Here is a 14,335-nt window from a genome sequence, read left to right on the forward strand (position 1 = left end):
ATATTTTTACCTTATCGATTATCGTACACTCAAGGTCAAAGATTAGTCAAATTAGACAATAAGATCAAACCAAACCAGATTAGATCAGATCAAATCAGATCAGCAAAAATCAGGTGAACTAAATAGGACATTAATATTAAACTTTTATTTCATGATAATTGATAACCGATAATCGAAATTTATTTATCAAGGAGATTAAGGGCATGTTCGGCAAAATATAGCTGTGAAGGTAGCGGTAGCTGTGAGCTGTGTATGTAACTGTTAGCTGTCAACAAGCTGTTAGCTGTGAAAATAAATAATTTAGATATGGGTGTTCGGTAACTAGCAGTTGACTAGCTGTTACATATAAAAATCAACATTTTATTTTTAAAACTATAGATTAAATTTTCAACAGTTACCTCAAAAGCTACCTCTAATTTCAAAAGCTAATCTTTCTAACTTTTCATAAAAACTACCTCTACCACTAAAAACTACTCTAACCACTACTTTGCCAAACACTCACATTCATAGTGATTTGAGTTGGTCAAACCACTAAAAACTGCTCAAAAGCTAGACCCGAACATGCCCTAAATAGGGAGCCTCGTCGAACTCCACATTATACTTGCTTCCTCAACCAGTCAACCACTCTCATTTTTGGAAAAAAAAAATAAAAATAAAAATAAAAAAAATAACTCAGTAATATTCAACGAATTTGTCTTTAGTATGCAAGCGTCTTCTCTACTTGACCAACCCCTTTATAATTCCCACGATTTGATTCTACGGCTTCAATTTTCTGGAAATTCTTTTTTTTTTTTTTTAATATATATTTTTGCTGTAAAATTTTAGCAAAAGCTTCAACAATGACATCACACATTAATGGAGGAGATGAAGAATCACTCACTGAACCTCTAATGGATTCCTCTAGGCGTCGATTCTCTCTCAGCAACACCAATTCTCAACTTGCTCTTGTTGGTGTCAATGTTTGTCCAATTGAAAGTCTTGATTATGAGTATGCTTATCTAATTTAATTATTTTATGGGGTTTTAATTTCTGGGATTTTTGCATAATTATAGAGGATATTGGGTTTTTGATTATTAGTATGATTATTTATAAAGACTGAAATTTTCTGGGTTATTTTTGGTTGTTATTTGCAGAATTATTGAGAATGATTTTTTCAAGCAAGATTGGAGAAGTAGAGGGAAGATTCAGATTTATCAGTACATGTTTATGAAATGGGCATTGTGTTTTCTTATTGGCTTAATTGTCAGTCTAATTGGGTTCTTCCATAATTATGGTATTGAGAATATAGCTGGGAAGAAATTTGTTATCACTTCCAATATGATGTTGTATAACAGGTTAATTTCTCTATCATATATTTTATCCTTGCATTATATTAGTAATTGGTTTTAAGATTTGTGATTTTGGACTGTTTGATCAAAGTCTTTACTGTAATTCTTTTGCTTTATTGTAGGCATTTGTCAGCATTTTTGGTGTTTACAGCTTGTAATCTTGGGTTAACTCTATTTGCATCATTGTTTACTGCACTTGTGTCGCCGGCGGCTGCTGGGTCAGGTATACCTGAAGTTAAGGCTTACTTGAATGGTGTGGATGCACCTGACATATTTTCTCCAAGGACTTTGATAGTTAAGGTTAGAAAATTCACTAGGATTGATGCTTAATTGTTCAGCTGGAGTAATTGTATTGATTTGCATCACCCTTCATGAACACTTAAGGCTATTTTGACATAAATAAAAATTAGATAATTTCTTGTTGATGCTTCTTTTTGATATCTTGGAGGCATGTATGATGACTATTAGTCTGCTACATTTTCTGCATTGGAATTCTGTATACTTCAGCAAGAAAAAGTATCCTTTCCTTCAACCAATCAAGACTTGTGTGGTACCTAGTTAGTTTGGAAAGAATGTAAAGACTAAAAGGAAATTGTTTCAACTTGTAGCATGCTCACATTGTATCTAGAATAATAAAAATTGAACTGGTTCTTCACATTTTTTCTACAAAAACTCTATTTCCACAGGCTTGTTATTAATAAGTTTGGACAGAGATATTATCTCTTTTTGAGGATAAAGCTAGGAATGTAGAGCTTACTTGGATTTGTGCATATTTTCTGTGCAATATCACTTCTGGTCTTATATGGAACTTTCTTCTCACATAAACATTTTTTTTTTGTTACAGATTATTGGCAGTATCGCTGCTGTTTCATCTTCCCTTATGATTGGAAAAGCAGGCCCCATGGTGCACATGGCTTCATGTGTTGCTTCGTTGCTCGGTCAGGGTGGATCAAAGAAGTATGGTCTGACATGGAAATGGCTTCATTATTTCAAAAACGATCGAGATAGGAGAGATCTTGTAACATGTGGTACAGCTGCTGGAATTGCTGCTGCTTTCCGTGCTCCTGTTGGTGGTGTGTTATTTGCTTTGGAAGAAATGGCTTCTTGGTATTGTGGATACTTCTATTGTTCAGTTTCTTGAAACTCTCTTATCTTTTCGTTCTCTAATGCCAGTCCATCTCACTTATCCCATTATAAAAGTGTACTTTAGTATCCAAGCTAGTATTATAACATGCTTTTCAATGTGGGCTAGATTCAGAGTTTCTTGATGATTATAAAGCCCTCAACTCTATACATTTCTCTACTTCATTCACATGGATGAGCAAATTTTCAGAAATTGGGGTTATTTTTGAGACTAACTTTTCCTTGTTATTCCAATATTCAGGTGGAGAAGTGCACTCATGTGGAGAGCATTCTTTTGTACAGCAGTTGTTGCTATCATGCTTCGAAGTTTCATGGATTTGTGTTACAGTGGCAAGTGTGGACTCTTTGGTACTGGCGGTTTAATAATGTTTAATGTCACTAAAGAAAATGTGGTATACTACCTCTATGATGTGCCATATGTGCTGCTGCTTGGAGCCATAGGGGGCTTATTAGGAGCCTTGTACAATTTCATCCTAGAAAAGGTTCTTCGACTTTACAATTTTATTAACAGGTAAGTCCTGCTTTTTCTTACCAACAACTAAATTAATCTTGGAGACAGATAATTGATTTTTGGTTATTGCTGATTTGATCATTTTGGAACTAAGGCGTTGTTGTTGTTGTTGTTGTTGGTTTGTTGACCCTTCCATTTGATCTACATCTTCAGGAAAGGCATTGTATGCCAAATAGTTCTTGCTTGTATAGTCTCTTTATCCACCTCCTGCCTTCTGTTTGGACTTCCATGGTTTGTATCTTGCCAACCTTGTTCTGGTGATTCGCCTGAGGCTTGTCCTACTATAGGCCGATCTGGTAACTACAAGAAGTTCCAGTGTGCACCAGGACACTACAATGATCTTGCCAGTTTGATTTTCAACACAAATGATGACGCCATTCGAAACCTTTTTCGTCACAGCACTGATACTGAATTTCATGGCTCATCCATGCTTATATATTTTATAACTTGCTTTTTCTTGAGCATTTTTAGCTATGCTATTGTGCTCCCTTCTGGTCTCTTCATACCTGTTATTGTAACGGGTGCATCGTTTGGGCGTTACGTTGGGATGTTGATTGGTTCAATGTCGAGTCTGAACCATGGTCTCTTTGCTGTGCTGGGTGCTGCTTCATTTCTTGGAGGGTCTATGAGAATGACGGTCTCATTGTGTGTTATACTTCTTGAACTAACCAATAATCTGTTGCTACTGCCACTTGTAATGTTAGTTCTACTTGTCTCTAAGACTGTGGCCGATAGTTTTAATGCCAATATATATGACATCATGATGAAGCTGAAGGGCTTCCCTTACCTAGAAACCCATGCTGAGCCATACATGAGGCAACTGAATGTAGCTGATGTAGTTACTGAGCCACTTGAGTATTTTCGTGGGGTCGAAAAGGTTGGAAATATAGTTGATTCTCTCAAAAGATCAAGGCACAACGGGTTTCCTGTGCTCAATGAACCAGAAGAATCTGCAACTCCTGTTTTGTTCGGCTTAATCCTTCGAGCTCATCTTATTGTGTTGCTGAAGAAGAAAGCTTTTGTTCTTGCACCAGTGTCAGCTGGTGCTGATGTACTTGAGCAGTTCTCTTCTGTGGACTTTGCAAAAGGTGGGTCCAGCAGTATTGATGACATTGAAGATGTAGAATTTACAGACGAAGAATTGAAGATGTTTGTTGATCTTCGTCCATTTACAAATACTTCACCATATACAGTTGTGGAGACGATGTCTCTAGCAAAGGCTCTTGTACTTTTCCGAGAAGTTGGTCTCAGGCACATGCTAGTGGTACCAACGACAGCTGATGTAAGTTGCTTGTTCTCCTCTTTGTCCCCATTTTCCCAGAGATCATATTTAGTGTATTATCGATTGTTGCTTCCCCCCACCCCAATGCCAGCCCACCCAACAAAAAAGTACAAGCTTTTTTAAACCATCAATAAATATTTAAGCTAAAACCTCCATACTTAAATTGCATCATCCTTGCAGATGATTTGAGAAGAAAACATCTTAATTGCATAGTTGGTTTTGATGAGGTACACTTGGTCGAATTGCATATGTCCACTTCTTTTGGAGAACTTTTCACTTGTTACAACCCCCGTAGTGGGAAAACACTCCCCGGGGATGAGGGGGACTAGGTAGGGCTCGCAAACATTGGAAAGTAGTCAGTTTTCCTAGGAAAATTTTTGGTGAATATATGCTCTTTAAATTTCTCAGCTTAGTATAGGTCAAAAAATATCGGTAAAACAAAAATAAAAAATCTCAGCTTAGTAGCAGTTGTTCAAGTCCCATATAAGTTTCCCATATCTCACTGTGCAATCAAGTTTCTGTTGCTTATACTTCCTCCGTTCTTAAATAGTTGTCATTATGTTAGTGTAATTTGAACTAGCAATTTCATGGCTGAATTTAGACAGAGGATATGTTAACAAGAGTTGATAGACCAATATCAATATTTCCCAATAAAAGAGCATAATGACCTTATGATCATCAGCTTGAGCTTATAGATTCCCATATGCTATATTTTGTATATTGGACTTTCATAAATGCTCAAAGTACAAAAATCTTTAAGTTGCGTCTCTGCTGTGTCAAAGCAACATTCACACTCTTGCCAATATCGATTCATCCTTAGTCTAGAAAGACTAATAGAGTACCTTTTGAATAGACTTAGACTAAACGTTTAACTATTATAACTTAACACTTCAGTGACTTCACAGTATAACAATCTTGTCTTCACACCTGCATTGTATAAAAAGTATATATTCACTGAAGAACAATGTTATCATTTTTTGAAGTGCTAGGTATCCAGTAGTTAGATGTTTGCCCATTTTCTTTCGAAAAGAGTTAAACAACGAATTTTGATTATGGAGGATCCTTACCTTGTGGTTCAACTGCATGTTCATTAGTTTTTTTTTTTTTTTTTTTTTTTTTTTTTTTTTTTTTTTTTTTTTGAAGAAACTGCATGTTCATTAGTTTGTCATAGTTTCCAATCCAAAAACACGCTAAGTTGTAGTCTGGGACCATGTGAGCAAGGACTCAAAAATCGGGATGAATTGAATAGTTTCTGTTTATTACTGCTTATGTTCTACCGTCTTTTAACTGAATTTTACGATTTGGTGCAGAGACCACCTGTTGTGGGGATGTTGACAAGACATGATTTTATGCCAGATCACATATTGAGTTTGCATCCTTCACTGGTGAATAAGAGGAAACGCTTAAGATTCCAGCTTACTCCCTTTGCAAAATTCTTTTAGGCATCATCTTCCATACATTGGAAGACATCTTTTTTGTTCATATTTGTAGTTATAGATAGCTAGCTCAAGCGAAAACTTGTAATTCTCAGTATCTGTAGATTATCGACTCATTCCATGTGGTTGAAGGGAAACCAAGGTTGGAAATAAATCTTAACGCTGCAGCCTTGATGCTGGATGTGCATTTTTTGAAGGATGGAGAAAGATGTTTAAGAGTTGTCGATCACTCATCGCATTTTACTGGTTCCTTCTGAAATTCTGATATTTTGTAAAGGGGAAATGCAAAGATTTTTTACTTGTGTATTCTTTCCCATCCACTTTTATTACTTTATTAATTAGAAATATTATTCTTGATCATAACACCGCGTTCAACTGCTTTGTGCTGATTTAATTATATATTAACTTAATGTTCATTTTCATTAATGAAGTCATTAAAAAAAATATTCCCTATGTCCCCTTTTGTTTGTCACTTTTGAAGGAAAATCACGGGAATTAAGATGGAGAATGTGAAATAATGAAAGTATATGGGAAAGTAAAATTTTCAATTAATGAAGTAATAAAAGTGGATGGGAAAGAGGCATTTTCAATTTTAAAAAAAAAATATTAATTAAAGTACATGGGAAAACATAAATTGATAGATTCAAGAGTGTAAAACATTAAATTAGTCAAAAATTGACGCAATTTTTATGGCAAATGTTAGGGTAAAATAGGAAGATGATTTAATAAGGACAAAAAAATGAGGGTATAAAAGTCTTTTTATGTATCTTAATAATTATGATAATGTGAAATGTGACAAACATTTAGGGGCACCTAACAGGGCAAAAGTAACAATCAAATGAGGACAGGTAATACATAATAATAAATTTAAAAGTGAGGCTCATTTAAATAACAAGCTAGTAATAGCCAACCATTGGAGCACAAATAATAATACGAGTAATTTTTTTTGTGTTGGTTTTGGCTACTTAGTTATTGTTTATATTTATTGAACTGAACTGAACTAATTGGAGCTGAGCTGAACTGAACTGAACTAATTGGAGCTGAGCTGAGCTGAACTGAATTGAATAGAGCTGAACTGAATATTTTATGAGAGAAGGAAATTAGGAGCTGAACTGAATTGAACTGATTGGAGTTAAACTGAACTGACTAGAGCTGAACTGAAATTAAGCTGAAGTGAACAGGTCCTTAGTATTTGTCAAAGTCGGATTACATATAAATTTTGACTTCATTCTCTCTCCACTCCTTAAATAATATAAAAATGGTGCAAAAGGTTATCAACTAATAAAAACAAACTAAAGTAGTTTTATAAAACATTCAATCATTCATAAAGAAGTTGTGTCAAATTACATATGACCATTAGGTTTGCACCACCAAAAAAAAAAAAAAAAAATGTCCATTAGGTATACAAAAAAAACCATATTTGTTACATACAGATTTTGACCATTAGGCATACAAAAAAATGACTAGCTTAGGTACACCCTTTGTAATCGTTATTTTACATATTATAGGGTTACACTAGAGGACTCTATTGAAGCAGCAAATTTCCATACTCCTTGTATAATGTAATATAACATCCCAATGAATGGTACTTGTATTTCGATAAATGTTGAAGCATACAGATCAAGCTACTTCTCACCATGAAACAAATGTGTGAGAAGAGGGAATGCACCATTATACGTCGAAGTAGGAAGCATGAAAATCCCACATCATCTACCCTCGTCTTGACCTCTGATACTCCATCCTTATAGCCCACAACTGTTCCCCAACCGATTTCATGTCTGGCCGATCAGCTTTTCCGGGTGCAGCACATTGAAATGCTAAACAAAAGATCTTCTTGAGTATTTCTACATCTACGCGTTCATTCATCAGTGGATCAACCAGCCTCAGCACATCACCTTCATTGTAGTTAAAGAAAGCCTGCAGAATGTTTTTTTAAAAAGGTGTCATTTTAGGATATTGAGATTTGCATATCTTCCACATAACATCCTGAGTTAATTTGGGGGGTGAGAAGGAAGGGGGGTAGGGGATCGGGATGAAGGGATACTTCAAAGGTTTATGGGGTTGAGAATTAACGCGAATATATGCAATGTAAGTTCCGGTTTTCAGTCAAACTATCACAGAATCAAAAGAATCTGGCAAGAAAAAAATAGGCTTACCCATCTGATGGTTACCCTCTCTTCAATAGGTCTCTTGGGTTCCACAGGATGACGTCCAGTCAGAATTTCTATAAGCAAAACCCCATAAGAGTAAACATCACTTTTCGGGGTGAGCTGATAGGTCTTCATATACTCCGGATCAAGATATCCAACAGTCCCTTTGACCTTGGTTGAAATATGAGTCTGCTCACCCTCAGCAGGACCCACTCTTGCAAATCCAAAATCGGCAACTTTGGCCTTTAAATTCTCGTTCAAGAGAATGTTGGAAGACTTCACGTCTCTATGGATGATTTGTTTCTCTATAATGATCAGCAACCAACGATTAGAAATGAGAATGTTGTAAGGAAAAGAGAAATCAATGGACGGACATGACAAGCAATCTATAATGAAAATACTACATGACGTGAACATGCAACAATATGATGCAGGACACACTGATTGATTGCATCTCCAAGACCACATTTTGAAAACCTAGAATAATTATCGGTATTTTACCCAACACCCCCCATTTAAAAAGAATTGTCAAGAACAGATCCACTCATTTGTTGATACCAGATTTTTGCTTTGTAACATTCAAGTTCCCAAATTTGAAATCTACGAAGTAATAAATTAGATTATTTTGTATTTGTAGATGGACAGAAGAATGAGAAGATATATCCAATACAATATTCAACAAAAATACACATACACTTAAAATGAGCAGGTTCCACCAATTAGTATTGTTTCTTTATGTGCTTATATGACGCACTATAGTTCTTCTAAAGCATTTAACTTTAGCACAATTGAAGGGAAAACAAGATTATAAATACAATGGTTTTGCTTACCTGAATATAGATGAAGATACGCTAAACCATGTGCAATGTCTATTGCAACCTCAAGACGCTGCTTAAAATCCAGAATTCTATCCCGCACACCTGTCAAATATAACATCTTAAACATGAGATTTACACTTCCAAGTACTGAATTTATGATGAAGTATCATATTCCTGAATTAATCTTACCATCCAGATGTTCTCTGAGATTTCCATTTGAAACGTACTCAGTAACTATAAGCCGTTCATTACCCTTGTCAACATATCCAAGCAGCCTGACCAGGCTGCGGTGCTCAATTTTTGATAGGATCTCGACTTCACTGTTGAATTCGGCAGAATCAAAATGTTCCTGTGGCAAGGAAAAAGCAAGTTCTTAAATTAAAGAGCTCACTGCCAGGATAAAGGGACATAACTAAACGTGGGAGCGTTCACAGTCATGGCCGATTAAACTAAGTTTACACTTTTGATAACAACAGCAACATAAAAAAGTTGTATTCTGCTGCCAGGATAAACGGGCAAAAGCTCGTAAAGTGCTTGTTGCTAAGACCATATATTAATTTTACACTCTTCATAACAACACAAAAATAATAATAATAAAAAAATTAAAAAAAAAAAAAATTACTCACTGCCAGGATAAAGGGGTAAGACTAAGTGAAAGTGCTTGTTGCCAGATTAATACACTAATTTTACACTCAATTCATAGCAACTGCAATATAATTCGGTGGAGGGCCAATGGAAAGAGACAGGCTGTTAGGCTTATATACTGAATTACATGACAGTAAAAAATTAGACATTACCAAACAAAGGGTTGCCTACAACACACATGCTTCCAAGGCGTTGCATTTAAAAATTTGAATGGTACAATTTTGACTCTCATACGTTTAGGAATGGAAAATTCAAAGTGTAAAGAATAGACATGGAACTCAACACATCAAATAACTTTATTCCAATGACTTTAAGAGGCTCCTGCCTTGGGTTTTATGTACACCAAACGGCAATCCTTTCCCTTTACGATTATAGAGAGACTGTTTTAATTTGAACCTTAATCCAATAGACCAATACACAACAACCATCTTCTACTACATGCTTCCTCCGTCTTTTTTAGTTGCATCATGAGGGGGGAGGGGGACCCTATGTGATGAGGAGATGAAGAGAAAATTCACATCATCAATGTCAAATATTCCTTGTAATTTGCAAGGCATGCCAAGAAAGAACTTGAGGGTAATATCATATTCTCGCATCTATAACAAACTCTAAGATATTCTTCAAGACTGTGGAGATCAAACTTTATCCCACTTCACTAATCCTATCCAATATAATTGTCAGCTTAAATTTAGGAATGTTTGTCAAAGTTAATACAACAAAATAATCAGACATGCATCAATCTCAACCATCTTGACCTTTTGAGGTCATTTAAATTCACCTTAAAACCAGACATGTTCTTAGTTAATACGTCTGAATTCAATGTGATTGAATAGAATTGTACTGTATAATGAATTCTGACTTAAAATAAGTCATCTGAGTATCCTGTTTAAATTTTGCAGAGGTACATTCACGTCAAGGTACAATTAATTTCTAGGTTAAATTCCCAAGTTTTTTTTGGGGTTGAGCCTCAAGAACAAGTTGATTCACAAAAAAGGCTTCTCAGTACATAATGCTGCAAGATATGGATTCATTAAAAAAAAATAATAATAAATAAAAAAAATTCTCCATTCCATACCTTTTTAGCTCTCTTTACAGCAATCCACTGTCCACCAGGTAGTTGGGCCTTGTATACGGTTCCAAAACCACCTTCACCAATCTTAAAGGATGATGAGAAACTATGTGTAGCCTTTGCAATCTGACTAAAATTAAGATGAACTGATCCAAACCTATCGAGCCTTGGAGACATTGCATATCGAGGACTAGGTGGAGGGTGTCGCAATGGATTTGGACTGGATGGTGGAAATCGCGATTGAGAGGGGCTAGGTGGTGCATGTCGCCATGGACTAGCAGTAACCTTTTCTGGATTTGCCTCAAAGGAGGATGATAAGTCCACTGCAACAGAATCATCAACAGTCAGCCATCTGATAAACTTATGATGCTCTGTATTTGTTTTACAGTTAGCAATCAACATAATATAGAAGATAATTTGAATCAGCATATGACATATACAAGCAAAGATGGAAACTTTTCAATAAGTCATTGGGCATTGATTAGATACGAAACAATCCGGCAAGAAATACTTGGTGGCAATTTAGCCATCACAGGTAATAAAAACTTACTTGCAGTTAAATCCCTATGCGAATCAGCAGAGTGAATATCCTTCTTCTTAGGATGACAGCATGGCCACATAAAAACACAGCCCAAAATTAGCACTCCAGGTGCAGCCATGGCCATAAGCTTTGAATAATGGTAGCCATTCTGGTCTTTTTGTAAATGAGCTGCAGGTGGTGTGGCTTCTTCTTCCTTTATTTCATCTCGGAGAAGTTTCCTTCCAGCCTCAGAGGAAACATCAACGGCAAAGACTTGCAGCCATTGAATACAAAATGATATGCATATGATGCATATCAGAATTTTTAATGTACAATGGCTACCCATACTTGGTGACCGCAACTTGTAATTGATTGCCTTTTCATACACTCATTTTAAATAAAAGAATGGATTTACAAACCACAATAGTCCCCAAAGCTCCACATATGCACACAACAACAATTTTAATAAAGAACCGAAAACACCAGTACAAAATCAGCTACTGGCAAGGTCAATAGAGATATACAGCAGGACAGCTACAACTGAAATTGAATAGAAGGTCTCTCACTAGAGTATGCAATGCCCCCTATTTTTAGTGTTAAAGAGTCAAGATCTGCAGCTTGTTGCAGTAAAAAAATGCCAATTTATAGAGGAAATGGATGAAGATCGATGACTGATGACTGTCGTTTACATCCACAGTCTGATCTGTCTGCCGCGGGAGCTAAGCTGAGACCAAGAAACCCCAAAAAAGTCAGACTACTAGGGGGAAACTTTGAAAAATAAGCTAAACCATATTGCAATACCTCAAAAGTATGCAGAATCACATGTTAAAACAAATTATAATGGCTCAACAACTCAATCATATAAAATCTAATGTTAATACAAACTATAATATCCTATTAAGAATACAGAATTTCATGTTACCCACTTGCTAAACATGTACACATAAGCAGCCAGACTGAAAACACCCTACATCAACCACCTCATTAGAGTAAACACCCAACTTAATAATGCCTCATCATCACCTGCAAGCTAGAACAATAACAATGCATCCGCCCCACGTGCCCGGCCCTCGAGATTAGCTAGGCCGGGCTTAATCAGCCAACTCAGCCAACAAACTCAAATAGATAACATTTTGAACTATAAAAAACCACCAGCTATAATTACAGGTATGAGAATCACATCTAATTACCTAAAAGAGTTCATGATTGAAAGCACACAAATGATTGCAAAACCCCACTTAAGGAAATACATCCAAAATTAAAGCCCAATCTCATAATTGAACAAAAATGCAAAAACCATGATCACCCAAGATACCTAAACTAATTATAAAATACACCAAATCAAACACAAAAACTTGCATTATTGATCAAATTCCAACACAATAGATGCTCAGAATCAAAATCTAAGATAAACCCATATACAACATCCTAAAAAAAGACAGCAAAAAGTGCTCAAAATCATGATTTGAGACAAACCCATGTACAAAAGTATCCCAAACATTGAACTTTAAGGATCAAGTTTCACATTTAATTGACAAGCAATAAAAAAGAAGTGAAAATGGATGATAGAAATAAACCTGTAAAAGAGGCGGCTGACCAGCGAAAGAGAGAAAATCAAGAACAATTTTTGTTCTTTGAAGAGTCTAAAAAGAGAGAAGAAGAAGAAGAAGAAGAAGAAGAAGGAAGAAGGAAGAAAGAAAAGAGTGACTTGGAGAAAAGCTTTAAGGGAGGCAAATAGCTGGAAATGGAGGTGGGGTCATGGTTGATGCAACACCCAATTGGCTGTTGACGCAAATTTTTGATTTTTTATTTTTAAGTCAAGTTGGAATATTTTGACTGTTGGTGGAGAAATTAAGAAAGTTTAATTCACGCAACATTTAGGCTTTGATTTGGTATATTCACTTCCATCATTTTGTTTCTCCTTGTGCAAGTGATTGATGGTGAATGTTCACGTAGGGAGGCTATTATTTTCGTTCTTTATTGTGACTAATTTAACGATATTTTTTCAAGTTACGATTACAGTTTTAAATTGTAGGTGAGATTAAGAAGTGAAATTTAATTAAATAATACAAAGTAATAAATTTTCAAGTTTTTGTTATATTTTTGACTTGTCAGTGAGAAGTGAGATTCGATAGAGTATGTGTAGAGCACCAATTTATCGAGCTTGAACCAAGTTTGAGCGAATAAAACTTCTCCTAGGGCCTGTTCACATTACTGAACTTAACTGGACTGATTGGAGCTGAACTGAATATTTTATGAGAGAAAAAAATTATGATTTAAACTGAACATAAATTAACTGAACTGAAATTAAGCTGAAGTGAACAGGCCCTTATTCCAAACTCTAACAAGCAACCAAAAACAAGGCTAAGCCTCGAGGATGTATGACATATTGACATACAATGGTATAGCAAATTTGCAACAATGAAAGTTGTTACTTCCGTACGGCTAATTGCCATTGTGTTTGTTAGAGGACCAACTCAACCAAAAGCTTAAGCTGATGGTTGAGGCCCAAGAATATGTTTTATACTCTATCACTCCCCCTCACATGAAAGACCCTTTGGGCTTGAAATGTGGATGCAACACAGGCCCACCCATACCTGGTGCGAATTAATTCCACTTTGAAAGAGGGGGTGGATGAGATTTAAACCCGTGACCTTTTGTGTCACGCTGGCTCCGATACCATGTTAGAGGACCAACTCAACCAAAAGCTTAAGCTGATGGTTGAGGCCCAGAAATATGTTTTATACTCTATCAGTGTTCAAAACTTCCAAAATTCAAAGTGTCCAACAATTCAACAAAGGAGTGGCTTGAACTATTTCTTTAGTCTATATATTTGCAATTTTACATCTGGTCTTAATTTTATAATTATATTTGCCTTTTTGTTAGAACAAAGGAAACAAAAAGAATAATTTGTTATTCTTATTCAAAGTTAAAGGTTATACTCAAGGATTATATTACAAAATTACAAATACGATTTGATTCTACATACAAGATATGTCTCTAATCATTATTAACATAAAAAATCTTAAATGAAATATTATAACAGATTGCATTTATTGCAAATATTTGATTCACTTCTACTCGTACATGTTATCGTGAATTTCGTGACATAACTTATTTTATATATTCAGATAATTGTATTAATTTGATAAATGGTCTTACATCTTATACAAATTCACGTCCAATAGTTAGGAAAATTGAAGATAATGATATAAAATTACACGACTCTATTTGTTTCTCAAAAGTTGACCTCCAAAAAATCAAAGTAGGTTGGGCCCACTAGTTGGAAACTTGCACGGTATAATGAAAAATTAACGGAGTTAAGTGGGTTGTCTATGATAATACAGTGTACTCGACTACGTTGGAACAAATCTCAAAATTGCACGTGGTGGCGGGAAGTAAACAAACCGTTTAATGCTGTACAGACCTGCAC

The 14,335-nt window shown here is 35.5% G+C and overlaps 2 protein-coding genes across 2 annotated transcripts; one reads left to right on the forward strand and one right to left on the reverse strand.

The window, feature by feature from the left end:
- The first annotated feature begins 699 nt into the window (after positions 1-699).
- Positions 700-6,063, forward strand: LOC145578466 (putative chloride channel-like protein CLC-g). Its single transcript, XM_081635777.1, has 7 exons — positions 700-988; positions 1,134-1,334; positions 1,451-1,628; positions 2,173-2,435; positions 2,713-2,982; positions 3,136-4,264; positions 5,575-6,063. The coding sequence occupies exons 1-7, from the start codon at positions 840-842 to the stop codon at positions 5,704-5,706; spliced, it is 2,322 nt and encodes a 773-aa protein (XP_081491903.1). The 5' UTR covers positions 700-839; the 3' UTR covers positions 5,707-6,063.
- Positions 6,064-6,979: 916 nt separating this feature from the next.
- Positions 6,980-12,640, reverse strand: LOC145579768 (calmodulin-binding receptor-like cytoplasmic kinase 3). The gene is made up of 7 exons (XM_081637012.1): positions 12,480-12,640; positions 10,933-11,626; positions 10,389-10,705; positions 8,858-9,017; positions 8,681-8,770; positions 7,857-8,155; positions 6,980-7,617 (listed from the first exon to the last, which is right to left on the reverse strand). The coding sequence occupies exons 2-7, from the start codon at positions 11,246-11,248 to the stop codon at positions 7,411-7,413; spliced, it is 1,389 nt and encodes a 462-aa protein (XP_081493138.1). The 5' UTR covers positions 11,249-11,626; positions 12,480-12,640; the 3' UTR covers positions 6,980-7,410.
- Positions 12,641-14,335: the final 1,695 nt, after the last annotated feature.

Source organism: Chenopodium album, chromosome 14 (assembly GCF_948465745.1).
Source record: "Chenopodium album chromosome 14, dcCheAlbu1.1, whole genome shotgun sequence".
In the NCBI taxonomy this organism is placed as follows: Eukaryota; Viridiplantae; Streptophyta; class Magnoliopsida; order Caryophyllales; family Amaranthaceae; genus Chenopodium; species Chenopodium album.

What these genes read in the sequence shown, in the direction of transcription:
- LOC145578466 (XM_081635777.1), top strand. Translation starts at nt 840, where the DNA reads ATGACATCACACATTAATGGAGGAGATGAAGAATCACTCACTGAACCT. An exon ending in ATTGAAAGTCTTGATTATGA is followed by an intron (nt 989 to 1,133) that starts GTATGCTTATCT and finishes TGTTATTTGCAG; the next exon opens with AATTATTGAGAATGATTTTT. An exon ending in AATATGATGTTGTATAACAG is followed by an intron (nt 1,335 to 1,450) that starts GTTAATTTCTCT and finishes GCTTTATTGTAG; the next exon opens with GCATTTGTCAGCATTTTTGG.
- LOC145579768 (XM_081637012.1), bottom strand. Translation starts at nt 11,248, where the DNA reads ATGGGTAGCCATTGTACATTAAAAATTCTGATATGCATCATATGCATA. An exon ending in CTGTAAAGAGAGCTAAAAAG is followed by an intron (nt 9,018 to 10,388) that starts GTATGGAATGGA and finishes TCCTTGCCACAG; the next exon opens with GAACATTTTGATTCTGCCGA. An exon ending in GTATCTTCATCTATATTCAG is followed by an intron (nt 8,156 to 8,680) that starts GTAAGCAAAACC and finishes TGATCATTATAG; the next exon opens with AGAAACAAATCATCCATAGA.